Genomic DNA, 27,407 nt, shown 5'->3' with positions numbered 1-27,407 from the left:
TTGATTATCCTGTTGCATCTAACACAGTGGTTTTCAGAAGTTACTGAATTCAACTGTCTGAAACAAAAAAACATGACTTGAGACTCTATCACATCAAGTTTCGTTTTCTTTATAAGCACTGATGAGTATCTGAAATGATCGTGATTTGTGTTTCTCTTGCACTTAAATGAAAGCTCCTACTCCTTGTTTTATTCACTACCATCTTCCCAAGACCTACAACAATACTGAGCACACAATGTTTATTGAATGAATCACATAAAATATGGCTTTTGTATATTTTGAGTACAAAACTAAAATATTCCCTACCATCTCCAAGAAAAAGGCCATAAATATTTGCATTTTCATCCCTGGAAACTGTGCCAAAAGATAGAAAAACAACAAATAAATGAAAATTCAATTTTCCCGAACCATGCTCGCAGTCACCTTTTGTTGCCACTAGATAGCATTCTTTCATCTGCAAGCAAAACATTTGAAAAGAAGATAGTTTTAAACAGCTTAGAGTATAGAAGTAAAATAATTAAGGTACTTTCTGATAAGTACAATGGTTAAAAATTTAAATAGCAGGAGAACCTGTTTAAATATTGGAGATTTTCCCCCTTTGAATCAATGATCAGAAGATAATGCTGATTTTTCAGACACTAAATAGGAGCTGGATCACTCTTTGAGTGTACGATCAAAAGCTTAATCTAACCACCTATATACAAAATCCTATGTCTCTTGATGCTTTGAGAAAAGTTATAAAATGCTCAAGTAACGTGAGAAATAAATTGTGGGTGGTCAGTAAGTACATTTACCTATCATCTTTTAATCTTGCTTAAGTGCTATCCTTTACTATTTTTTTAAATACTCATGTATTCCTCCTAAACAGAAGCACAGTGGTTCTGATACTGCCTATGCTTGAAAACTTCGTCACTTGTGACCTAGGGCAAGTTTTAATTAATTAACCTGTGTATGAACTCCTCAACTGTAAAATGAGCAAGTGAGCACGTATCACATATGGCTGTTGTGGGAATTAAATAAGATAGTATAAGTAAAAAAAGTTTAGAACAGTGCTTGGCAGAGAGTAAGCTCTCAAAAATTTACTGGTAATGTCATCATCTCCCTAAAATGACATGTAGTGGACTCTCAAGAACAGTGATTATGGTGTGAGAAAATAAGGGATGGGCTACAAAAAAGATGAGTAATCACAGTTGGCAGACTCTTTACTGTCTCTGTCAAGTACAGGAAGGATCTAGCATTTCCTGAATGCTTTATGTGCCAGGCACTACGCTGGGCTTCTAACAAACAGTGACCACCATGGTGGACTGTTGCAGTTATGGCCCCATTAAATCACACGTCCCTGATCCTCTCCCACGTTAATTCTGGATTTGCTCATGTGACCATCAGTGGAACACTAGCTAACATGGAGCATGATGAGGCTTGAAATGTGCTTGCATATTGGAGTTTTCCCTCTCTTGATGCTGGGAACCCTGCTACCACCCTGGGAATAAGTCTGGACTAGCCTCCTGAAGGATGAGAGGCCACAGAGAAAGGAGCCACGCCCGTCTTAGGCCCCAGACAGGCAAGTAAGGCTATCCTAAAGTAGAAGCCCTAGACAATCCAGCCCCAGACAGGCCAGCCCAGACCTTAGGAATATTCCAGCCAACCACATAATTGTGAGAATAATGTTTATAGGCCACTAAGTGTTGGAGGTGGTTTGTTATACAGCAAAAGCTAACTAATACAACCACCATGTAAATGTAGATATTATTTCAATTTTATAGATTAGGAAAGAAGATTCCAAGAACTAGTAAGTCAGTTTGATTCCAAAGGCTTTTTTCTACCATACCAAGAGACCTCTGCCGCCATACTGAGGTTCCAGATAAAAAGGGGATCTCTGGGGATTTTATTCTACAATCCTAATTTAAGCAGTAAGCTTTCCTTTATACCAAGAGTCAGCGTACTATGGCCCATGGGCCAGATGCAACCTACTACCGCCTGTTGTGTATAGTCTGCAAGTCATGAATGGTTTATACTTTTTTTTTTTTAATTTTTACTGGGTAACAGTGTGTTTTTCCAGGACCCATCAGCTCCAAGTCAAGTCGTTGTTTTCAATCTAGTTGTGGAGGTCACAGCTCACTGGCCCATGTGGGACTTGAACCTTGGGTGACCTTGGTGTCATGAGCACTGCACTCTAACCAACTGAGCCAACCGGCCACTCTTGATTTATACATTTTTAAATGGTTTAAAATAAAAATCAGAATATTTTGTAACATGTAAAAGTAGTGTGAAATTCAAATTTCAGTGATCATAAAGAAAGAATTCCAAGTAACGCTGGCTCAGGCAGCTATTGGAGTCCCACATCATTACTGGCATCTCTCAAAACAAAGGAAAAAACGAAACAAAAAACAACAAACTGCATGGCACTCAATAAACACAATGAAATACTAACAAGACACCTACATCAAACGGCCATATTATGTAATATAGCTTAAAAAGATTCACATTCATTATGTCATTTCATCCTTTTAGGCAACACTGTAAGGCGGGGGTCTATTTAACAGATAAAAAAGACTAAAGCTTAAAGAGCTTAAATTACTTGCTCAGAGCCAATATTGCTAGTCATAAAAGGCAGAATCCAAAACTAAGGAGACAGTGATACAGTGAAAGAACTGATTTTGTAAATCAGCCCTACCTGAATTTAAATCCTACCATTTACTACTTTTAAGGCTGGAATGGAAGCTCCAATGACTTTGTTTTGTTCACTGCTCTATCTCCAGTGTCTAGAACAGTGCAAGTAAATTGCAGGAGATGAGTGAATATATGTTGAACAATTACAAAAAAATATTTAACTTCTTTGGATCTGTTTCCTTATCTGTAAATGGACACAGTGAGTTCTTCTCTCATATCTGCTGATGTAATGTGTACACAAAGCATCTGGTAGGTATTTAAGAATTAACAGACGTGACTCCTAGTTTAGTGTTCTTTTCACAAGACCACCCATCTTCTCACTTCTCTTGTAGTCTCTAAAGAAGTAGCCTAGAACAAATGTCAGCATTATTAAGAGGCAGGCTGGGTGGTAATCAGGATGGGGAGGATAAAGAACTAAACTGTTGGATCAGTCAAGTAGTCAGCCGTTCTCTTTACTACCTTCTGCCATAGCAATGACAAAGGATCTTCTAGAATAATCTGTTAGCTGATTGCGGCACTATCAAGAAAGAGAAAAGACAACTCAAAAAAATGGGAGCAAGTATTTGTAAATCACGTATCTGCTAAGTAATTCTTACAAGTAATCAAAAGATAAACAACCCCATTTAAAAATGGGCAAAGGACCAGTACAGACATTTCTTGAAAGAAAATATACAAATGATGAATAAGCACATGAAATGATGCTCAACATAATTAGTCATTAGGGAAATGCAAATCAAAACCATAACGAGGTACCACTTCACACCCACTAGGATGGCAAAATAAAAATTACAAAAAGGACAATAACAAATTGTCCATACGTATGACGTGGTGGGGATGTGGCGACTCCGGAACTCGCATGCATCGCTAATGGGAAGATAAAATGATGCAGCTGCTTTGGAAAACAGTTTGGAGGTTCCTCAAATCTTAAACATAGTGACCGTATGACTTTGCAATTACTAGAATACTAGACATATACCCATGGAAACTGAAAACTTATGTTCACAGAGAAACTTGTACATGGCTATTCTTAATAGCGTTATTTATAATAGCCAAAAAGTGGAACAACTCAAATGTCCATCAACTGATGAACAGATATATAAAAATGTAAGAGATCCACACAGCAGAATTTGTTTATCAATAAAAAGAAATAAAATAGATGTTACAGTGTGGATGAACCTCCAAAACATAGTAAGTGAAGGAAGCCACACACAGAAGGAGACGTATTATATGATTCCATTTATAAAATGCCAGAATAGACAAATCTATAGAAACAGAAAATAGATTAGCGGTTGCCAGGGTCTGAGAGGAGAGGGCAGTCGGGAGTGCCTGCTAATGAGTACAGGATTTCTTGGGGTGATGAAAATATTCTGCAATTAGATAGTGGTGATAGCGGCACAACCTTGTGAATATACTAAAACACACTGAAAGGCACATTTTAAATGGGCAAATTTAATGGTGTGTAAATTATATCTCAATAAAGCTTGTTTAACAAAAAAAGCAGAAGATAAAAATGTGTGCACTATGTAAGCAAATTCTTCACATTCTGTGGAGAAAGGATGAAGAATGAAAGGTGGGAGTGGGAACACAGATATCTCATACTAGTGGATCCCATGAAGACAAAAAGTGACTGCTATTTCTGTCACTAGCGGAAATCATTTAATTGTCTAAATAAGCCCCTAATGATAAACCTCAGGCTGCTGCCAGGTATAAAGGCTGAAGCAGCCTACACAGGAAAGTCAAAAGGGACACTTAGTAAACTCAATCTGGAGCTTCTCTCATCGCCAAAGCTGGGCTCCCGCTGGCCTGTCTCTTAAAGATGCCGGGATCTTACCACCACCATCACCATGAAACTGAACTCAATCCCAAAGTTACACAAGTAGATGCAAAGCCAGAAGAGACACATATTCCTTGGGGTCTAGAACACATTCCACATGAAAAACATCATGCCAAATCATTTCTCCATATCACTGTAATAGAATGAGTTTATAAGCATGACAGAGAACTCAAAAATCAAAATGGGGAAAGACTAACGTTTTTTGCTTGTTTATTGAACACTTGCTGTGTGCCTGGCACTTTACACACAGCATCTCAGTTAATCTTCAAAATAATTCTATTAAGTATGCAAAGGAGAGGTAAGTGATGCCAAATATTTGCAAAAAAGTTACACAAGTAGTAGGTAGGTGGTGGAGGTACAATTCCAACCAGAGGAAATGCAGTCATTAGGCAAGTTTACATATTAAAGTTATTCTAACTGAAATTTAAGTGAAAAAGATAAAAGGATAGCGTATATGCGGGAACTTAGAATCAAAATTGCTGAAATCTCAAAGGCTTGAAGCTTAATTACAATATAAAATATGATTTTTAATAGAAGCTAATCAATAATAGAAGAAAAATATTAACTTCCATATAAGTCTCTTGAGCCAATAACAGCCTTATTTCCCCAGTAAAATGCTGCTATATTCTATTTATGTAGCAATGCAAAATGTATACCGCATGCACTCTTTTTAGTTTCACCATAACCTGAAAGGATGTCATTCTCCAACAAGGTCAGTCTGACTCCAAAGCCTAGACTATCACACTATTTTGCCTCCCATAAAACTAGAAATGTGTAACTTTTCTCAAACTGTACACAAAAATCAAAGATAAAAGTATTCAATTTAAACCAAGTGGCAAATGCATGAATATTTATTGTATTTCTATTCTTTATTCCTTAATTATATTATTATTTTTTATACATAATTTAAAAATTCTTTTTACTCATACATTAACTACATATTTAGGAAAAACAATGAAAAATAAAATGGAAAAACATTTGCAACAACATGACTAAGAATACAATATCCCTACTATTTAATAAGTAGCTCTCACAAATCTGATGACAAACAAGTGAAAATAAAAATGGGCAAAGGACTTGAACAAGCAAATAAATACTGAGATATCACTAGATTTGGCAAAGATTAAAAGATTATATCCAGTGTTAGAGTGAGTGTAGGGCACCCAGGCCTGGCCTCTCCGGCACTCTATCTAGACCTTGATGCTCCTGAATGACTTCATTCATACGTTTATTTTAATACTTGGCAAGTCAACATGTTTATCTCTCTTTTAACTGAACTCTTTAAGAGCATCTTAATCCATTTCATACCCCAGAATCCAACCAGTGTCTAGCCTGAAAGTGACACTTACGAATGTCAGTGAAACACAATTATCACAGCAATCAAAAACATGTGGGCCTGAGATAAGGGCAAAGATGGCTAGACTCATGACATTACTTTCTGAGGCTTCTGCATCATATTATCCACCCAGCTACTAAAGACAAAAAGCCAAGGAGTCCTCTCCACAATTTGTCCTTTCCCGCACAGAGATTAAGAATGGCCAATATACATTATGAAAATTAAGCCTTAAGTTTTCAGAAAAATACCAATTTCTTACACTTTACAATTTAAAAGCTTCTTAAGCAAGAAGAGGTATGTTTCCTAACAAATAATCAATAAAATTATGACTCCCAGATTTCCCATTTCTACAATGCGTCCTAGTTTATTGCTAACAGCTATAACTACTTAAAGTTCATTTTTAAAGTATAACAAAAAAAGCTATACAAAAACACTGAACCACTACATTCCTAGATATAAGCAATATTACTAATATTAGTTTAATGTATTCCAATGATTTGTAATCAGAAAACATTTTTGGCGTAAGTTAAATAAAAACAATGACTATATGGAGAAAAAAATTCTTCTGGTTCTCAAACATGGCCCTATTATTCCTTTCAGTAATACAGCTTGACACTCAAAAATCTGTTTTCTATGTATATCACCAAAAACCAGAAAACATGCCTCAAAACAGTATTTATAATTTGATCTTTTTAAAAAGGGGTATATTATTGGTGGGATCACTGGTGACATACTAATCTCTCCCCTTAAAATAAAAATAAACTTTTTTCCAAAAGTCACTAGACATGAAAAATTCTTCAATTTTTGCCATTTGTTGCTTCTATAATTAAGAAAAAAACCTTATTCAATTATTCACCAAAATCAAATCCAAACAAATTTAGATCTTAATATAAACATCTTTGCTTTTTAATATTCATGTATAGTATGATTATAATTTAAGACATTCTGAAATTACATATAAACTCATGATTTTCCAAAATAAAAGATAATAAATAATGATTAAATAACTTTTGACTGCTACAGTTTAAAATTCAGAAAGAAAAAACTACATTCAGGTCAATACATAGGAGGAGAAAACATCCAGAAAACATTGTATAGTCACTGCCCCAAAAGTCAAGAGGCTATACAAAGTTTTAATGCAAATAAAGATTATTATGATAAATATCAGTGACTTAAGCAATCACAAATGCTTAAGACTTTAGGAAAGCACCGATTAATTTTTAACTCTGTGCCACAGATAGTGTCATTTAAAATTTTCATACATGAAAAATCCACTTTTTTATTGAAGACCTGGGTAAAAGAAAACTTAGTGGATTATATAAAACTCAGTCCTCATTACAGGAACTACTAAAACCCAGCAAGAAATATAGCCATACTTAAACTATCAAGTAAATAAGAGGACATAGTAGATATCTTTATCTAAGGTTTTTTTAACTCTTAAATAAAGATGAGACTTCCATGTAATGGACTTATACAGTAAATAAAAACGAGAAGGAATTGTTAATAAAGCAATAGAATGATCTTCAAGATATTTTAAGTGAAAAAAGGTACGTGTAGTGTACTTTACCTTTTCCATTAAAAGGGGCAGGAGATTGTGTGTGTGTGTGTGTGTGTGTGTGTGTGTGTCTGTGTGTGTGTGTACATGTTTTTGATGGTCTATATAAAAATTAGCTTTCGAAAAATACATAAGAAATTGCTAACACTAGAGCTCTGTAACAGGGTAGCTAGAAGAGAGTAAAAGGGAAGCTTTCGTCAATTAACCTTTCTGTGTACTTTGAATTTTGTGCAATGTGAATGTATGGAAAGCAAAAGAAAAAATTAGAAGTACTTTACCTGGCACCATTGTTCCTAATGACTTCCACAGTTTCTTCAACAAAATATCGATCTTTGACATATGCAAAAATATCATCACAAATTTCATGTAAGCGTGAACGATGGGTAAGGCTGGTCAAGTATAACACTGGAATAATTAGTGGTTCTGGAAAACTCTGAAGATTTTGTCTTGCTTTTTTTTCTGACTCAAGTGCTTCCTGATAGGTCAGTCCAGGTCTACCCGTCACAGCACAACTCCACACAAGGCTGTTGCACAGAATGGTTCGTTCAAAAAAGTCACTGATTAAAAAACAAAAATAGAAATCCATTACCTATCATTTCACAAATTTTACATTAAAAGCTGAAGAAGAATTGTGCCTTTATTGCAAAAATTTACATAGAATCATAGAACTCAACAAGGGTTTAGTAATGGTCAACTTACACATAAATACAAGCTTAAGAAAAAGTATATTTAAACTAGACATTTATATTTTATAATTTAAAGGTAAATTCAGCCGGACTTTGATTTCCATTAGTTTTAAAATGGGGAGTGAAACTGAAAATAAAGTAAACCTTTCTTTTTCCTTCTAATTTTTAAGCTTTTTGTTCCAAAGCAGTCAAAACACTGGAGTCAATTCAAACACTTGACTATGAAATTTAAAAGACTTTATTATAATAGTGAAAAACTGGGAAATCTAAACTACTAACATTAAGAGAAAGGTTATGTAAATTATAGTATTTCATAAGATGAAAAATTATAATCATTAAACAGTATAAGGGGAGTTCTTAAATATATATGGTCCCATTTGTGTTAGTAGAAAAAAGGAAAGGAAAAGGAAGGAAGGACAAGATAAGCTAAAGAAGCATAAAAGATTTCTGGAGTATTATACAAGGTAATAACTACAGAGTGGGGGTGGGACTGGGGGATCATTCCACTCAGTCCTTTCCTGCACCTTTGACATTTTTTAAAATAAGTATTTCTTTTCAAAAATTCTACCCATTCAATTTTAAAATGTAAGAGCTATAATATGGAAAGATTTCTAAGGTATACTAAGTAAGAAAAACTCAAATCATTGACTAACACAATCCCATATGTGTTAATCATAGTAATAAAAATGTGTGTATTTATATAAATACTATAAACAGATGTTCCCTATAGAGAAAGGGAGGGACTGGGAAGGAAGGAAAGGGAAACTTTGTTGTAAATATTCTATATTGTTTGAATTTTTATAATGAGCATGTAATGTGTATTATTTTTACACTATTTTTTAAACAGAAAAGGTTAGAGATACGCCAAAAGGTTAACAATGGTTGCCTCTAAGTGGTAAGATGCATAAATACTTTCTCCCTCTCTATTCTTGGTCTACGTTCCAATAATTATATGTAACCGATAAAATTTACTATTCTCTGAAAACATAGATCCACACAAAAACTTGTACATAAATGTTTATAGCAGCATCATTCACAATAGGCAAAAGATGGAAATATTCCAAATGTCCATCAACCAAAGAATGGATAAATAAAATGTAGCATATCTGTAAAATATTATATCGTGGTTCTTGATGCACCTGGATGTTCAATAAAAATTGAATTTAATGGAAAAAAAAAAAATTTACTATTCTCTAATTTGTTCTCCTTCCTGAAATACCCCTTTCCCACTCTCATCATTCTAAAAGATTTGAGGGCAATTCCATTAAGACAATTTCGTTTGTATATTTGTCTGTAGAACAACAACAAAAAATGAAATCTGTGGGGCCAGCCCTGTGGCTCAGGTGGTTAGAGCTCCATGCTCCTAACTCTGAAGACTGCCGGTTCGATTCCCACATGGGCCAGTGGGCTCTCAACCACAAGGTTGCCAGTCCAATTCTTCGACTCCCACAAGGGATGGTGGGCAGCGCCCCCTGCAACTAGAAAACGGCAACTGGACCTGGAGCTGAGCTGCGCCCTCCACAACTAAGACTGAAAGGACAACCACTTGAAGCTGAACGGCACCCTCCACAATTAAGATTGAAATGACAACAACTTGACTTGGAAAAAAGTCCTGGAAGTACACACACTGTTCCCCCAACAAAGTCCTGTTTCCCTTCCCCAATAAAGAAAAATCTAAAAAAAAAAAAAAAAGAAAGAAAAAGAAAATCTGTAGAAATAAAGTGAAAGTAATCATACCTTAATGTAAATGAGATCTAAAGAGATAGCATGCCTATGCCAAGTTACATGACTATAATTCAGTACAAAGAAGATCCTTTTGAAATATGCACTCTTAAGTAGGTGGGATAATGGATGTATCATTAGAACATGAAGTAAAAAGTGATTATAAGACAGAGGCAGATATCTTTTGGGAATTCATAGGAAGGGAAGGAGGAGATGCAGACAAAAAAAGGTCAAGAAATACTAGAACATGTTTTGGAGGAAATCGTGTTAAAGAGTTAGGGTTGTAAAGGAAACAGTTGGAGGAAAAAAGACCAGAGAGAGAAAAAATATAATCTGTTCTTATAAGCAAGAAAATCTGTCAGATAAATAACTTATTTATCTAATAAATAAGAGAGAGGCAACAAACATACCCAATAGGTGGTTATCAATGGTGCAGAACAAAATGAATGGATGGATCTTGAAAGAGGTCTTATTTGTTTTACTGCCTAAAACTACAGTTGACTTAGAAAACTTTATAAATTTTAAACTTTTTCCTATAGAAACAAACATGTCTGTGAGACAGCTTCCCAAGCCACCAACACATAGCAAATATGTGTGATGTACACTTCTAATAATTTAACTATATCGAGTACTATTTAAGAAAAATGTATTTCAATCCTAACTACCTCACACATTAACTAGTTTCTAAAACAGTGCTAATAAAAATATAATGCTAGCAATATGCATAATTTAAAATTTTCTATTGACCACATTTAAAAATTTTAAAAGAAACACTAATGAAATTAATTTTATATTGTATTTAACCTAATATATACCCAAATGATTTTATTTCAATATGTAATCAATATTGAAATAGTTTACATTTTTTGGTACTAGGTCTTCAAAATCTAGTAGGTATTTTACACTTATTGCACATCTTAATTCTGACTAGTCAGATTTCAAGTTCTTAATAATCCTGTACCAAGTCATGGCTCCTATTGGACAGCACTGCTCTAGCCATAGCAGGTCAGTATTTGGTAACCTGAGGTATTTGGTGCCAATGCAAGGGAACAGACTTTACACTCAGCTGCAGTAAACACTATTTACATTTGTTAACATTGTTCAAAACAACAAGGAGAGCAATGGCACAAGTATCACAAACCTCTATTAAACATGGGATACCAGGCAGAAAAATAGGAGTCAGTAACCAGTGACATACAGCTTCCTTTTACATCAGGTTTCTAGCTGCCTACAAATTGTTTGTACTGTTTGTTTCCTTTGTGTCTACCTACTCTTCATGGTTGTTACCGTATTTTGCCATGTATAATGCGCTCACGTGTATAATGCTCACCCATGATTTTAGCCCAAACTTTCAGGGGAAAAAAAATTTCATTTCAATTTTTTTATTCAAATTTTTATTTGTTTACATTTTGGTATTTGTATTTTGTATTATAAAGGAACTTTAGCATTTATTTTTTAATATATTACGGTACAAGAAATTTTATGTAACAAGTGACTACAAAACACAAGAACAGATACAAGGTACACGAAATTTTATGTACCGGTAACAAATTCACGACATTTATGCATCATAGAAGGCCAAGAACTTGTCATCGTTTCAAGTTCATTTTAAGTTCAACAAAACCAATTATCGTATTCCAGGGTATTATTTTGTATACGGATATCATTATTGATTTCCAGAGTTACACTTTTAACTCATAAGCATAAATAAAAGAATTAAAAACATTTATATAGATACGGAATTAGTACTACCTATGTATAATGCGCATCCTTATTTTTCCCTCACAAATTTGGGCAAAAAAAGTATGCATTATACATGGCAAAATACGGTATATTACAGCCTGCTGTGCACAACAGTCTACCTCAGGATGAGAGAGGCAGGGCACACTACCACAGTGGCAATTTTAATGCAAGGGATAAAAAGCCCAAGGACGATTTTTCCTATTCATCACTCCCTCCCAGCATGGCTCCATCTCTAACATTACAACCCTTCACTTTCTCCCATTTCTGTAATTTTGCTTTCCCCCATTCATCATACACATTCAAATGTACAGGATTTTCTTAATACTAAACCCTAGGGGGAAGGTTACAGTGCCTCTTCAAGTTCTGACTTACAAAATGAAACTTACAAGAAGCATATTTTACTATTGAGAGCAAAAAATTACAAAATACAAAGTACTGTTTTATATGAATATATGTGTAGGCTAATACAGATTATGTCTTCAATTTATTACTACATTCCTTCAACAATCCCCTTTTACCAGAGATGGGCATATTGCTGGACCAGAGGCCAAATCCAGCCTTGCACCTGTCTTTGCAGTTTTATTGAACACAACCATACCTACACTTTAGATCCTGTCTGCCTGACTGCTTTCTCACATCATCTGACAGTTCGGTAGGTGCAACTGACACCCTATGGCCTGCAAAGCCTAAAATATTGATTATCTGGCCCTTTAAGTTTGATGACTTCTGCTCTTTACCATTATTTTTTAAGAAAAAATTGCTTGAGTCAGCAGCCGACTACTGGTAAGAACACACTTCTAATATAAAGTCAACCAACTCTCTGGTGAACAAACTAAGGAACAAAGGGCAACATACTGATAACTTGCTAATTATTTGGAAAACCAAAAATCTAGTAGAATAAGATTACGAATGAATTGACAAAAACCAGAAACCAAACACAATTCAGAAAAGATAAATGAAAAGTGTACTCAAGAGCCAAATTTTTATTAACTAGACATAAGCAAAGATAAGAAAGATCCAGCACAATATTGCAGAAAAGATCTAAGGGACATAAGCAAACTACCCCATCCACAAAATAATTAGTGTAATTGAGAAATGGAGCCACAGGTTAAAAACTGATACAATTCCTGACTTAAACAGCAAATAGTATGCGAGACATGGGAAGTATGGCTCATAAACTTAGAAAAATAGTAATTTTTAGAAGACAGCATTAATTGTTCTAACAATTTCCTTCACTGACAGGGTTATAAAAGCAGATTAAGCGATCATAGGCATGGGAGATAACACGCTTTATATTATACAGCACAGAAAAATACTAGCTAGATGAAAATTACATTTATTCATAAATGATCAGGGGAAAAGTTTGACTAATTAAAAATATAAAGTTTAATTTTAAAAAACTTTAAAGAAATAACTTTGTATTTTACTTAGTGCTATCAGACAGACTTAGATAATGACAACATACAAGGCAGTCTCCTAAAATCTGCAGATGACACTAAGGTAAGGAATAGCAGTAAAGATTTTTTAAATATAGAGACTAAAACCTTAAGTAGAAATCAACAAAGGTGAAACTTTATACTAGCTTAACAAAAGTCCTAGCTTAACAATAATGAATGTGAAAAGGGCAAATTTCAAGTGAACTGCAAATTCACATTTCTGTGCCTTTTGATATTGCTTTCTCTGGTTAAAAAGTATTCTTTAGAGCATTCTCTGCTTAGAATGCCCTTTTTCCCTATTCTGTGTCTTAATATTTCCATCTTTCAGGACCCCACTCAGATGTTATCTCCTATTTGAGGGTTTCCTCAACTCTGCAGCAGTTATCAGCTCAATTTTCTATGCTCCCATTACACTGGCTTCATAGCACATATGTAATTTATGCCCTTGTGCTGTAGACATGAATTCATTCCTCACTACAGGGACAAATTATCTCAGCATCTCCAAAGACTCTCCAAAGGATAATGTCAAGAATAAACAAATGTACCCTCACTGGCAGTCCACATTTATTTTTATGTATATCTAGACAGAGAAAGTACACATATGAATGGCAAGGAGGGAGGAAAGTGAATCTCAGCTTTACCACTTGTAGAATGCGAATTTCAGTAAGTTCCACAACCTCATTGAACCCGGTTCCCCTTCTGTAAAATGGGGACGGTATCTTTCATGGTCAATAAGAAAATTAAATAAGATGAAACAGTATGCCCACCACACGTGCACTTAATATACAGTATTAATTTTTATTGTGCAGGTACCAAATTTGCGATAGAAATCCTAGAGTTGTTAAATAAATCCTCCGGTGTTATTCTACACACCGGAGAATAACCAGTATAGTAGAGGAACAATGCCAGAGGAAAACATAAAAAACGTGACAATCTTTGAAGAGAAAGTCTGGCACTGGGAAGAGAGATAAGAAGAACAATTAACTGCAAAGGAACTACTGTGTTTCCCCGAAAATAAGACCTAGCTGGACAATCAGCTCTAATATGTCTTTTGAAGCAAAAATTAATAAAGACCCAGTATTGTATTATGATATGATATATTATATTACATTACATTTATTATATTATATTATATTTATACCAGGTCTTATAGTAAAATAAGGCCGCGTCTTATATTAAGTTTTGCTACAAAAGATGCATTAGAGCTGATGGTCCAGCTAGGTCTTATTTTCAGGGAAATAAGGTATTAGCAAACAGCCGAAATCTAATCAGGACAATCTAAGTATAAAATCTTAACTGCTTAGAGGTACACTATTTGCAAAGATGATTGAGGTGTGCAGGCTCCTTAGAAATATGACTTAGATACTCTTCCCACAAGATGTGGAGTCTATCTATTTCACCACCTTGATTCTGGGCAGGCTTGAGATTGGCTTTGACCAACATAATACCTAAATGAAACTGAGAGATTTCTGTTCTCACCCTCTTGGAACCTCAAGACCAGCACACGAAGAAGCCCAGTTTGACCTTCTGAGGCTGAAAAAAGTCACCCAGTATATTAAATCATCACATTGTACACTTTAAATAACCTACAATTCTATTTGCCAATTATATCTCAGTAAAGCTGGAAACATGAGAGAGAGAGAGAGAGAGAGAGAGAGAGAGAGAGAGAGAGAGAGAGAGAGAGAGAGAGAGAGGCCATCCCAGCTGAGGTCCCTGACTTATGGCTGAGGGCACCTCTTACTTCACACAGCCTTAACCTGGCCTCCAGCTGACTATAGCTAAGTGGGTGACTACTGAGAGAACAGCAGAAACACATTGGCAATTAGAAGAACCATCAGCAAATAAAATGGGTAGTGATTTTCAGCCACTAAGTTTTAGAGTCGCCTGTTATGCTATAACTGATACACGTACAGTGTTCAAAGAAAGCCTACTAAGCAGATAAAAGGTAAAATTTAAAAGAAAAGCATTTAGGAATCTCTGCTATACCATACAAGGAAAAAAAGAACTCATGGACCCAAATATCTGGCCCATATGGCAGACTTATTTCTAAAGAGTAGCTGAACACATATTTTGAAGACACTAGCTATGAAAATCTTCCAACTTTCTTTAAAAATCCTGCTCACCAAATGGCCTTCCGATAATAACGAGATTTCATACATTGCCAATTATCAGTATGGGAACTGGTCTATGTGAAAGGCATTTTCCCCAAATGTAAACTGATGGCATTCTGGTTTACATATTTAATATCTAGAGCTTAATCATTTGGGAGTATAGTAAAGAAGTCAAATATCTGAGAAGACAGTAGAGAGTGGTACCTACACAAAGATCTAGAGCGCCAGCTTGAATTTCAAGCAATACCCCCATGTTCTTAGTGCACACTTCAACAAATATTAGGAAGAATTGTCCATAATAAGCACCATGTGATGTAATTAAGAACATACACTCTAGAGTCTGATGTGGCTGAGTCACCAATTGCTAGGTAGGGGGTTTTCAACACTGATCTTAGGCTTACTCTCCCTACCCAAACCAAGCTTCCTCATCTGTAAGAGAGCTGTTGAAAGGACTGAATGAACAAATGAGGAGCTGATGAATAAAGAAAACAGGAGGCCTTACAAACTAATCAAACACCTGTCACTGGAAAGCTAGGTTGAAAAAAACTGGTCAGTGATGCTGTGGAAGAAATTTCTACATTTTGTATGAAAAGTGTGACTCATTCAAAGATGAGAAATACATTCCAATTGCAAGGGTCTAAATGGCTAAAAAAAAGAAGTTATTTTGTTTAGGATATTAAGTCATTAGGTAATACAAATCATTTTCCTATCCCACAAATCTAGAATATCTGGTATTCAGACCCGACTATTCCATTTTTGAACAATCCACAGCCAAATAAAAATTTAAAACCAAAACTGTTGTCAGCTAACCACGTTACAGATTATGTTTTCATCTTATTTAAGAGATTAAATTATGTACTTAATTCTGTTCTCTATATCTATGAGCCTACTTTAATATATATATATTCTAGATTCCATATATGAGTAAAAGAGAGATCATAAGGCATTTGTCTTTCTCTGATTTATTTCACTCAGTATAATGCACCTAATGTTCATCCATGTTGTCACAAATGGCAAGATTTCATTCTTTGTGACTGATAATAAATCATAGTATACACACCTATATACAGAGGATGCCAAAAAATGTACACATATTTTAAGGAAAACTGTATTAAAATTGTGATACACACAATTAAAATTGTAATACACACCAATAAAAAAGGATGAATGCAAGTCACGTTTGACTTCTGCAATTACAAGAGATGCTCAAAGTGGTTACCATCAGCATCCAGACACTTCTGATTACAGCGAACTACTGCTTCAGCAACATTGACCAAAGTGTCCATTTGAATACATTTTTTGGCACCCCGGTATATGTGTGTATATGTATATACTATAATTTCTTTATCCAGTCATCCAACAACACTTCGGTTGTTTCCATATCTTGGATATTGTAAATAATACTGCAGTGAACATAGGGAGGCAGATACCTTTTCAAGTTAGTGGTTTTTTTTCTTTGGATAAATACCCAGAAATGGAACTGCTGGATCATATATTAATTCTAGCTTTAATTTCTTGAGGAACTGCCATACTGTTTTCCATAGTGGCTGCACCAATTGAAATTCCACATCAACAGTGTTTAAGAGTTCCCTTTTCTCTACATTCCTAACATTTGTTATTTCTAGTCTTCTTTTTTTTTGGAAGTTAGAAAGTTATTTAGAAAACAAGCACAGCACTGGCACAGGAATTGCTGGGGCAGAGTCTAGGGCAAACAGCTGCCACTAATCTTTTTGATAATAGCCATTCTAACAGGTGTGAGGTGATATCTCATATCTCATTGTTTTTTTGATTTGCATTTCCCTGATGATTAATGATGTAGAGCATCTTTTCATGTACCTGTTGGCCATCCGTACATCTTTGGAAAAATATCTATTCAGATCTTCCGTCCATTTTTTAATTAAATTATTTAGGGTTTTTTGTTTGTTTGTTTGTTTTTTGCTATTAAGTTGTGTGAGATCTTTATATATTTTGGATATTAACTCTTTCCAGATATACTGTGTTTCCCTGAAAATAAGACATAGCCAGACCATCAGCTCTCATGCGGCTATTGGAGCAAAAATTAATATAGGACCTAGCCGGACCATCAGATCTCATGCGTCTATTGGAGGCTTACTCTCCCTATAGAGTAAGGGAGAAAATTAAGATAGGTCTTATATTAATTTTTGCTCCAATAGATGCAAGAGATCTAATGGTCCGGATAGGTCTCATTTTCGGGGAAACAGTATGATTTGCAAATATTTTATCCCATTCAGTAGGTTGCCTTTCATTTTGTTGATGGTTTCCTTTGTTGTGTAGAAGCTTTTTAGTTTGATGTAGTCCCACTTGTTTATTTTTGCTTTTGTTGCTTTTGTTTTTGGTGTCAGATTCAAAAAATCATCACCAAGACTGATGTCAAGGAGTTTACTACCTATCTTACCTTCTAAAGACTTTATGATTTCAGGTCTTACATTCAAGTCTTTAATCCATTTTGAGTTCATTTTTCTGTATGGTGGAAAACATGGTCCAGTTTCATTGTTTTGCACTTTAGCTTATGCATTTGTCTATAATTAATGTGCCATTTTTAATGAGTCTACTTATGGAAATCAGGTCAAACAGAGTTAGCAATTAGTTAAAGAGCATGTAGTTCAAACAAACAAAATAAAGGAGTTTGTACTACATGACCACTAAGGATCCATCCTAGCCATAGTCCCTGTTTCAAAGAATTCAGGATCTAGGAAAAGAGAAAATATGAGGCAACAACTACACTGCATTACAATGCAGTAACAGCAGATGGTACACTAGATAAAATGGAGGAGGTGATCACTGCTGCCTAGGTCAAAAGAGGAAGCATTAGGCTATAATATCAAATAAGATAAAGACAGAAAACTATTTAGCAATTAAAAAGTCACTGGCAACCAGAGTTAGAAGCAAGTGTCTTTGCGTTGTGTTGGGAAGTGAACAAGGAGGGGAGATGTAGAAAAATCTCTTTGAGACTGATTAGAGGGTGTTATATTGAAGAAATAAAAAACCTGAGCAAGTAGTAAGCATAGTGGTCTTCAGACAAATACAGAAGAAAAACATTCAAGATAATGCACTTAAAGGATAATCTTCAAACTCACATAAACCAATTGGTGATTCAATGAATGAGTGAAAACTGAAGTTTTCTTCATAGTTTCTCCAGATGTGTGCTAAGGGTTAAATTACCAGAATACTGTAGACCACCATATAATATCCACCATGAATACACAGTATTTTAGAAGATCTCTTTGTAATTATCTGAGAGAAAGATAAAGTAACTCAAAATTTAAAACAATGAAATGGCAGTCTTATTCCAATCTTGCCAATTCAAAATCATAAAGACTAATACCTAAGAATATCAGTAGCTTTGCTTTGTTCAGAGTAAATTAAGTATCTTTGCTCCCAAACCAATCGCCTCTCCTGAACTGCTTGCAATTTCCCCAAACCCAAAAAAACGTCAGCACAGAGGGGGAAAAAAATATATTTTTAAATTCAATGTCATATTGCTACAAAGGACACAGTTCCTTAATATTAATGGAAGGTAGTAAGACTTGGATTACCAAAAATCTCTTCCTTTATTTCAGCATTTTGAATTTCTCCATGATTATAGTAAATAATCAAGAACCAAAGTACATGAAAATTGTTTAAAAAAGATAACAGCCATGTTCAATCTCTCTTCTCAAGTGAGAAGGGCCTCTTGAAAAAGACAAGATTGCTTATATCAAAGGCGAGAAGAGTTTGAAATTTAGGCCCGTGTCTTATTTTGTTGGCACTCGTATTTAAATACAATTTTTAAAAAATTTGGATTACCAAGATTTTAATTTAAACTTAAAAAAAAAATTTAAGATATCATCTTTGTCTAGCTACCTAATCCAAATTCACTTAAGCAGTTACAAGAGTGAACTCTATTTGAGTAACAAAACAAGTCTGTACAGGAGCAGAGTAAGACTGTACACTCCTATTTAAGAAGTACTGTCTGCTGAAAAACTTCTCTAGATATAACATGTTGATGTGTAATTTTCTGTGGAGCTGAAGACAAAGAAGGCTTACTTAAAAGCTTACAGGAATTGACTTTACGAACGTCACTACGTATTCATTTCTCAGACAGGTGCAGTTTTGACTTAAAGCTCGCCCTCGATCAAGCCCCCACTCAGAAAGGGTGCCTCTGGCACACCATTCATATTTGGTTGCTGTAACACTTGGTTTCTAAGCCACAAACGATTCCTTCTGAGTGGAGAGGATAAAGCATAAGAAAAGGGGGATAGGGGCTATTTCAGCGATTGATCAATTCAGGGTCTCACTTGGAGATACACTGTGTTGAAACACGTCTCTCTAAAAACGCCCAGTTGTTGGGTATCAGGGGACAAGGGGATCCCTTGGGATAAACCAGGCAAGAGACTGCAAATGTAGGGGTTCAAACTACACACGCAGCAGCTCCGGATTCTTATCAAAACAATAGCGAGTGGCACATGTCAGGCGGCCCCCAGGCGCGGGGGGATAAAAGAGACGGGGCTGAGGCTGGAGTTGAACTTGTCTTAACCCCCTCGCCCAGCCCCCGCCGCGGCTCGCCCGGCCTCTCGAAAGCGAAAACGAGGGGCGCCCAGGGCCCCGCTCTTCCCCCCTCCGCTTCCCCCGCCCAGCCCAGACTTCTTCCTCACCCGGTTTCCCGGAGGCGGAGACGCCGAGTTCCCCGGGGCCGCGAGTTAGTCACCGAGAAGAGGCGGTGACAGAGCGCACGGCTCGCGTCGCACGCCCCGAGGCCTAGCCGCACGAGCCGGGAGGCCGCCGGCGGAGGGTCGTGTCCCCGGCCCCCGGCCCCCGGCCCCCAGCGAGGCCCCTCCTTCCTGACTCTCAACTCCGCTCCCTCCCGCCCCTTCCCTCGGCAGCTCCAACGTCAGGTTCCACTCCCGACCGAGCAAACGACTCCCCGCCCGGCCGTTTCCTGCCCCCGGGGGCGGGGATTCCCTCCCCAGGCCGGGGGACAGCGGCCCCGCGCCGCTGACCTGAGCGGGGATCCCCTCCGCCGCCGGGCGGGGATCCCGGAACTGGCCCCGAAGTGCGCGTGTGGCCGCGGCGGGGAGGGGTGAGGCGGGGGGTTTCCGCCGCCCGACTGCCCGGCGGCAGCCGCTGCTAGAAGCGGTCCCCACGGCGGGCCAGGGACCGTCGCCTCCGCGTCCCCGGCCCGCTCTCCCTCCACGCAGCTCGGCGGGGCGCGCCGCCCGGGAACCCCGCGCCGTCACCGGGTCGGGCTCAGAAAGGCGGGCCCGAGGCCACCCGTCACTTTCTCGTCGCCCCGCCAGAAGCCCCGAGTTAGGAAAGGGAGGGGAGACAAAAGGACACTGGGGAGGGAGTCCCCACACTCCCTCGCACCCCCCCGCGCCCGGCCGGGCCCTTACTCGTAGTGGCGGAAGATCTCGTTGGTGACTTTACAGTAGAAAACTTCCTCGTCGGGCCGCAGGTCCGCGGGCGGCTTCTGTCTCACAAACGGCTTTCGGTGTAGCAGCGGCATCTCGCGTCCGCCCGCGGGCTCAGCGCGACCCCCGGCCGCCCGCGTCGGCCCCGCGTCCCTATCAAAATTGGAGGGAAAGGAAAGCCGGTAAGGTGGGGAGCGCTCGGCGGCGGCATGGGCCGGTCCGCGCGCCGGGGAAGCTCGACTGCCTTTTGTGTGACGGACGCGCCGCGGCTGCCACCGGAGCCGCGGCTGCCACCGGAGGTCGCTTCGGTCGCTGCCGGGTGTTAAGCCAGCCGCGCCGCCGCCGCCTCTGCACTCCCGGCGCGCCCCACCTCCGCACGCCCGTTTGCCGGCTCACAATGGGGGTGGCCGCCCCGCCGCGGGCGGGCGGTGCGGGAGCGGCGCCCCCCTCCCCCAGCGCCGGCTCCCTGCCCGCCGCCGCCGCCGCCGCCGCCGCGGGGCTCACAACGTGCTCGGCGCGGAGCCGGCCGGCCCGACGCCGCAGGGGAGCTCGCAGCGGGCGCACCCCGGCGCCCCTCGGCTTTGTTCCCCCGCTCGCTCACACTTCGCTGCCGGCGCCCGCCGGCTCCCGAGCGACCACACGGAGCCCCTCACCTGCGAGCACGCCTGCTGCCACTTCTCCACCTTCTCAACTACCAGAGGCGGCGAGGGGAGGCTCTGTCCTCCTGGGGGGTCGCTTCTCGCCGGCCCCGCCGCGCCGCCGGCCGCCGCTTCTCCGGCTGCCACGGCCTGGCTCTGCGCGGGGGATCGCGTCCCACCGCCACTTCCCCGCCTCTCGGAGCTCCTGGGAAGTTTCTGATCTACTTTCGGCTCCGAAGGAGGAAGAGCTGTTGGGAGGAGCTTTTCACTTCTCGCTTCTACCTTTTTATTGGCTACTCGATGACTTTTACAGCTTGTCACTGATACAGGAAGAGACGGCGGAAAGCCTGGGAGAGCCACATTATTAATTAATGGAGCAACCCCTGGTGAAGAATCAGAAGCATCCTCCATGTTTGAGATTATCAGCCAAAAGATCTAGGGAAAGCGCTGGGGTTTCATAAACACATGGCTAACAAAGTAAAGCCGTCCTCTTCAAGCCTGGTACCATCGCTTGGTTACACGAGGGGAAAACGATTCCAGTTAACATTTAACTTGTATTTTAAACATCGGAAGAGAAACGAGGAATACGATAAAAAGTATTTTGATATTTTATTCAAAATTAGAGTTCTAGTGTCTAAAACAATATTTTGCTTGTGTAAACATCCATCTTGAAAAGAAAGTACCTTACTTGACAGCAGTGCTCTTTAATACTCAGAGAGGGCAATTCAAAGATTTAGCAGAGGAAAAGATCAAAAAAGTGTGTTAGAAAATGTCATCATTGGACCCCCCACATAGCTAAAACTAAAAAACACACCTTTAAAAAGTTGTATTTAGAATATGCCCCTGAAAATATTTTGCAAAGGATCAATAGTTAATGAAATCACTTCAAATTTTAAAGATGGATTTACTAGTGAAATTTCCTCTAAAGAAACTTTACCATATCTATCATTTCCTTTTGTGAAACGAATTTTAATACACATAATACATGTGACTTTTAAATTAAGAATTTTCAAAACTACAAATAACTCCAAATGTTTGCCAGCTTTGTTTTAAATGGCTTTTTTTTGCTACTGCCCTTGACAGTTGCTTATTTGCAGATTAATATGAAAGAATGAGTCTAAAAGTAAGTTTGAAGAACAGTCATTTAACAAAAGGATGTAACTGACAATACTGTGAAATGACCATAGTTACAGGAAAAATTTGGGATTATTTTGGTATCTTCAAATTAAGTGTATGTGTCCATTGGAGCTGAAAATGTAATCTATCCAAATCTCAAGAATTATCATTTTTTACTTCTTTCAAGAACCCACAAAGGTAGACTCAAAGGGGGTCAAAGAGGATGGATAATTTTTAACCACTATTGAAGCATCATTCTCACAATTCAAAATCCCAGCTTAACTATTAAGCTAAAATCAGATGAAATTTTCTCTGAATATAATATTTGTATTGCTTAGATCTCACTATTTAATAAGCTGTTAAAGTAATTTTGGTAACATAATCAAAAATTGTAATGTTGATTTTTTCTTTTATTAAATACAGTTTTTTTAAAAAACAGAACATGATTGTATTTCAATACACAACTTCTATATAATCAACAAATAAAACACCACAATAAAATAATAGATAGCAAAGAACATGGCATTTCATTTGCATGACAAATGGCTAACATCTTTAGTCAGTCATATATGAGCTCTTAGAAAATACAGATTTTTAAACAATTGGATTTTTTCTACTAACTTGAAATTTTATTTTACTTCATCAAAATACTATCATACTCAATTTCCCTCTTACTATACTTAAATTTCAATACTATCATAGCTCAGTTTTCTGAGTTACATATATAGGATTTATTTAAATGTTTTGTGATATTTAATAAATGTTATAGTTGTTTATTATTAACTCAGAATAATGTAAGTTTAGTAAATTATAATTAACAAAGTTTAGTTTTGATGTGTATATAATACTTGATCAAATTGATAGCATACCTAAGCTACCTCAAAATAACACTTAAAGTTATCCTACACATTTACTACCAAAAGCTACCTAATACATTATTTATTTTGTATTTTGGTATCTTGATTACATCCTTGCTTTCTTAATTACCACTTCTAGGCTTTTGAGACTGAAAAGCTTATTGCTATATTCAGAAAGTAGTTAAAAGATACTGTTGTGAAATAAGAGTATGAAATAGGACTGTGTAAAAAACTTGGAAATATTATAAAGCAAACTATGAAAGTTACAATAGCATAGAAAAAAGAGAAGACAATGAAAGTTAAATTATTTTTTTAACAACTTATTCAAATATTTATCAGTCTCCTTTTATGTGCCAAGACCGTACTCGCTCATGTAAGAGATATAATATAAGTGTATCCTGGCCTCAAAAAATGTATACTCTTGTAGAGGTGATGTAAAGACAACCAATACAAGAATTGTGTGCGTCCTCATGATCATGAGTAACATAATGCAAAAAGAGAAGTAGAAAAGATTAGAAGAATATGTAGAAGGGGGACCCGGAATTGGTCCTAAACGCAGTCATCACAGGCATGATTTGAAGAGCAATAGAAAGCTCATGTTCCAACATACCCTCACCAGTCTCAAGATGCACATACCCCCCCATTAGTTAGTTACCCCTCTGGGTGAAGACAACAATGGCCCCAATTAAATGTAGAATGTAAACATACTAGTTAGACAGTACATATATTAATCTAATATCATCAAGGCATAGTTTAATGTTTGAGAAGTTATAGGTAAAGACAAAACAAGTCTATGAAATAAGTATTTTAAAAGCTAGAGCTAGAATACTTTTCCTGTATTCAATTGACTGATTAATACTTAGGTGACTTGGTGAGACACCTAAAGGAAACCTTTGGGAACTCTTAAATTCTCTCATTTTGCACCTGAAGAAACTGAAGCTCAGGAACTTGCATCTCGGTCTCCTGACTCCTTGTCCAATCTCTCTAAACCAAGCGGCTCTTTCCTTCAATTTGGTAATATCTAATTATCTTGTATATCCTACTTACACTGTATCTATAAACAAGCTAAAGTACCATTCCAAATACTCCCTAAACTGGTAAAATGTGTAAGGGGATAAGATATATTACTCATGATCAGAAATAATGTTTATTTTTGAGAGTTATCCAGGAAAGCAATGGGGGTAATAGGAATCTTAAATTTATTTAATTGAACAGCTGATAGTATAGAAAAGAGTCAGTTAGTATAGAAAGAGTTAGTTAGTATAGAAAAGAGTTATAGAAAGGAGTTAGCGCCTTTCTTCAGCTAACACATCTAATAGGTAGTATAAACACTTTATGTCCCTTACCTCTAAGTAGCAGTTATAAAAGTATTTAGAGCATAGCTTCCCTGAGCTCTTCTGAGAAAGATGTCTTATCAATATATACAAGGAATATCTTCAACTTCACAACTCCTTTCCTCAATATCTCTGACACCTGTCTCAACACTTCTATGTTCTCCTTTTAATGTCTTCCTAACTCATGGCATTTTAACTATGAAAGATTTCTATATGTTTCTTTAGTAGCAAGGAATATGTTTCTCTTCATATCAAACCTGGCCTTGTGTTAGGGTAGTGATTTTAGATCTTAGCTGCCCATTGAAATCACAAAAGGGGTTTTTGAAAAATACTGATATATGGGCCACATCCCAGACAAATTAAAACAATCTCTGGGGTAGAGACCCAGGCATTTGGAGTTTAAAATTCTACTCGAGTGATTCTAACGTACTGCCATGGTTGAGAACTACAACACTTAGAGGAGATTGGCTTGTTAGTGCTGAAGTGGCAATGTTGGCAAATTTGGAATGCATTTTTTTATTCAACCCCTTGTGATTAAAGTCATGAGTTATGGGATGGCAGTAGGGGTTGAAAGAATGGTCTATGGCCATCATTCTCACAGTAATAGTTTACACTTAATGAATGCTTCCAGCTTGTCAAGCATTATGCTAAATGAATCATCTCATGGAATTCTCACAGCAAACTAAGTACGATTTAGCATCTCCATGTTACAGATGAAGCTGTTGAGGCTCAGAGAGGTTAATTAAAGTCATACAGTCCAGAAGCAGAAAAGCTCAAATTATCAACTCTAGAGTCCAAACTCCTTATTACTATTCTATATTTTCATGGGACTGGCTTGCTAAATAGCTCAGATATAAATTGAAACAAGGAACTTGAGCCTATGCACTAAACAATTTAGACTTGTAATGATTAAGAATGTTTGTTAGTCATCAAAGTACTACAGGAAACCATGCAGAACTTAAGAAAATTATCTGAGTTGGGAAAGCCAAAGTATACCACAAAGTCCAGAATCCATAAAGATAATTCTATAAATATAAAATAAATATTTCTACATTACAAAAGCTATCACAAACTAACTTGAAAGACATATCAAACTGGGGAAAAAATTATTTGCAATTCGTTGACAAAGGGCTAAGGCTAATTTCCTAATATATAAATAATTTGCTATTTCCCTATTATATAAGTAATAGTAAAATCACAGTAACTGAAGAGAAACAGAAAAGAAAATACAAATGGCTTTTAAAACACATAAAAAATTCTCAACCTCATTAATAATACAAATACAAACTAAAACTACATTGAGATGACATTTTTCATCCTTCAGATTTGCAAAGATCACCATCATATGTTGCTAAGTCTGGAGAAACAGGCACATCCTTTATAAAGGGCATGCAGTGGAATAGTATGGAGATGTAAGAAAGAATGAGGAAGTGAAAAAAAAAGAAAGCTACAGAAAAAATATGTATGGGATTTTAATATATACATATTTGCTTGATACATAAAATGCATCTGGAAGAGTATATAGGAAAATAACACACTGGTTGCCTTTAGGGAAAGAGTTGCTAGGGGACAGGGATGAAAGGGAGACTTCATTGTGGAAAGACGAATAAAATTTTTTATGATACAGAGATCAAACGGTAAAGAGGCAGGTCAGGACAGATAGCTGATGTAATAAATTATTTCACTTCACAATTGGGAATAAGTTTAGAACTACAAATAAAAAGTAAAAATGTCTGTGTTAAATATTTCACAGGACTTAACATAGTGCCTTTGCCATGACAGGACTTCAATATGTGTTTGTTGGATGGATGAATGGTTAGATAGATATAGAAAACACAAATTTAATTTGATTACAGTGAAAGAGTCAGATGGATGGCTGCATTCATCTTAACCTGGAAATAGAATTTAAGTTACACTTTCCGAAAATCTCTCTAGATTGCTTATGTTAATGATTAATTATATACCAATTTACAGAACAAATCCTATGTTCAGCCAAATAGATTTATTATTGTTTTTAAAAATAAGACATAAAGAACAAGGAGAAGGTTTTAAAATTTGAATTACAAGGGTTCTTTTGCTTATCCTCCTCACCTGGAAAACTAATTTTTGAATTTGGGTTTCTCTGTAGTAAAATAGCTATCAGACAAAAGTTGCACGAATATTTGCCATCTCATTTACTGACTAATTTCTGTTAGTACTGGAGTATAAAATAGAATATATTTTGTTCTTTTATTTTCCCTTTACTGTTCAGGTTATAATCTACTATCAGATATCATTTTAAATATTACTATACAATTTTAAAAATATTTTAAAATATTTACTACAATGCCTGGAACATAGTAGGCTCTCCAAACCTGTTATAGAAAAGTACTATGTTATTTCATTTTTCTTATATTATTTTAATAATATATATATATATAATATTCAATTCATAATATTATAATTAGGACCATATCTTTTTAAACCAGTTAGCTCTTGTGGTTGAAGCATCATGGTATTACCAAGTTTGACACCAATAACCAGCTCCACATTACAATGCATATGTCTATAGACTATCTGGCGATTACGGATGAGGAGAGAGAATTAAGACAGTAGAAATTCAGAACCCAGTTCTAAACATGTCGTTGCTAAATTCTAATTTAAGAGTTCCTAGTGAAACATCTTCGATATACTACAGGTCCCTATAAAATAAAACATTTAGGATTTTCTCCCTTTTGTTTCTTATGCTATCTTCTTATGCTACCTGGAAACCAGGAGTCATACTACTACTACACTATTTTCTCTAGTCTAAATGTTTAGGTCAAAACACACAACTCATTTCCTTAACACAACTGAAATTTTATCTTTTTCAGCTGAAAAACAGATGAATTTCTCTCTAAGCTACCAGTAAACTGTTTCTCAATACCTTCTTAGCGTCTGGACACCACATACCTGGGAACCAGTTTACCTAGCATCTTG

At 37.0% G+C, this 27,407-nt stretch overlaps 1 protein-coding gene across 1 annotated transcript in view; it reads right to left on the bottom strand.

Annotated features, from left to right (window-relative positions):
* BAZ1A (bromodomain adjacent to zinc finger domain 1A) overlaps positions 1-20,675 on the bottom strand; it is an 80,051-nt gene extending 59,376 nt beyond the window's left edge. The window contains exons 1-2 of the mRNA XM_081050109.1: positions 20,487-20,675; positions 7,674-7,952 (exon numbers count right to left, since the gene is read on the bottom strand). Coding sequence (XP_080906235.1) covers positions 7,674-7,952; positions 20,487-20,599 — 392 coding nt within the window. The 5' untranslated portion in view covers positions 20,600-20,675. The remainder of the gene's footprint in view (positions 1-7,673; positions 7,953-20,486) is intronic.
* Between the last annotated feature and the right edge of the window lie 6,732 nt (positions 20,676-27,407).

Source organism: Rhinolophus hipposideros (assembly GCF_964194185.1).
Source record: "Rhinolophus hipposideros genome assembly, chromosome: 5".
In the NCBI taxonomy this organism is placed as follows: Eukaryota; Metazoa; Chordata; class Mammalia; order Chiroptera; family Rhinolophidae; genus Rhinolophus; species Rhinolophus hipposideros.
The sequence above is the reverse complement of the archived record's forward strand: the minus strand, read 5'-3'. Positions and strand labels throughout refer to the sequence as shown.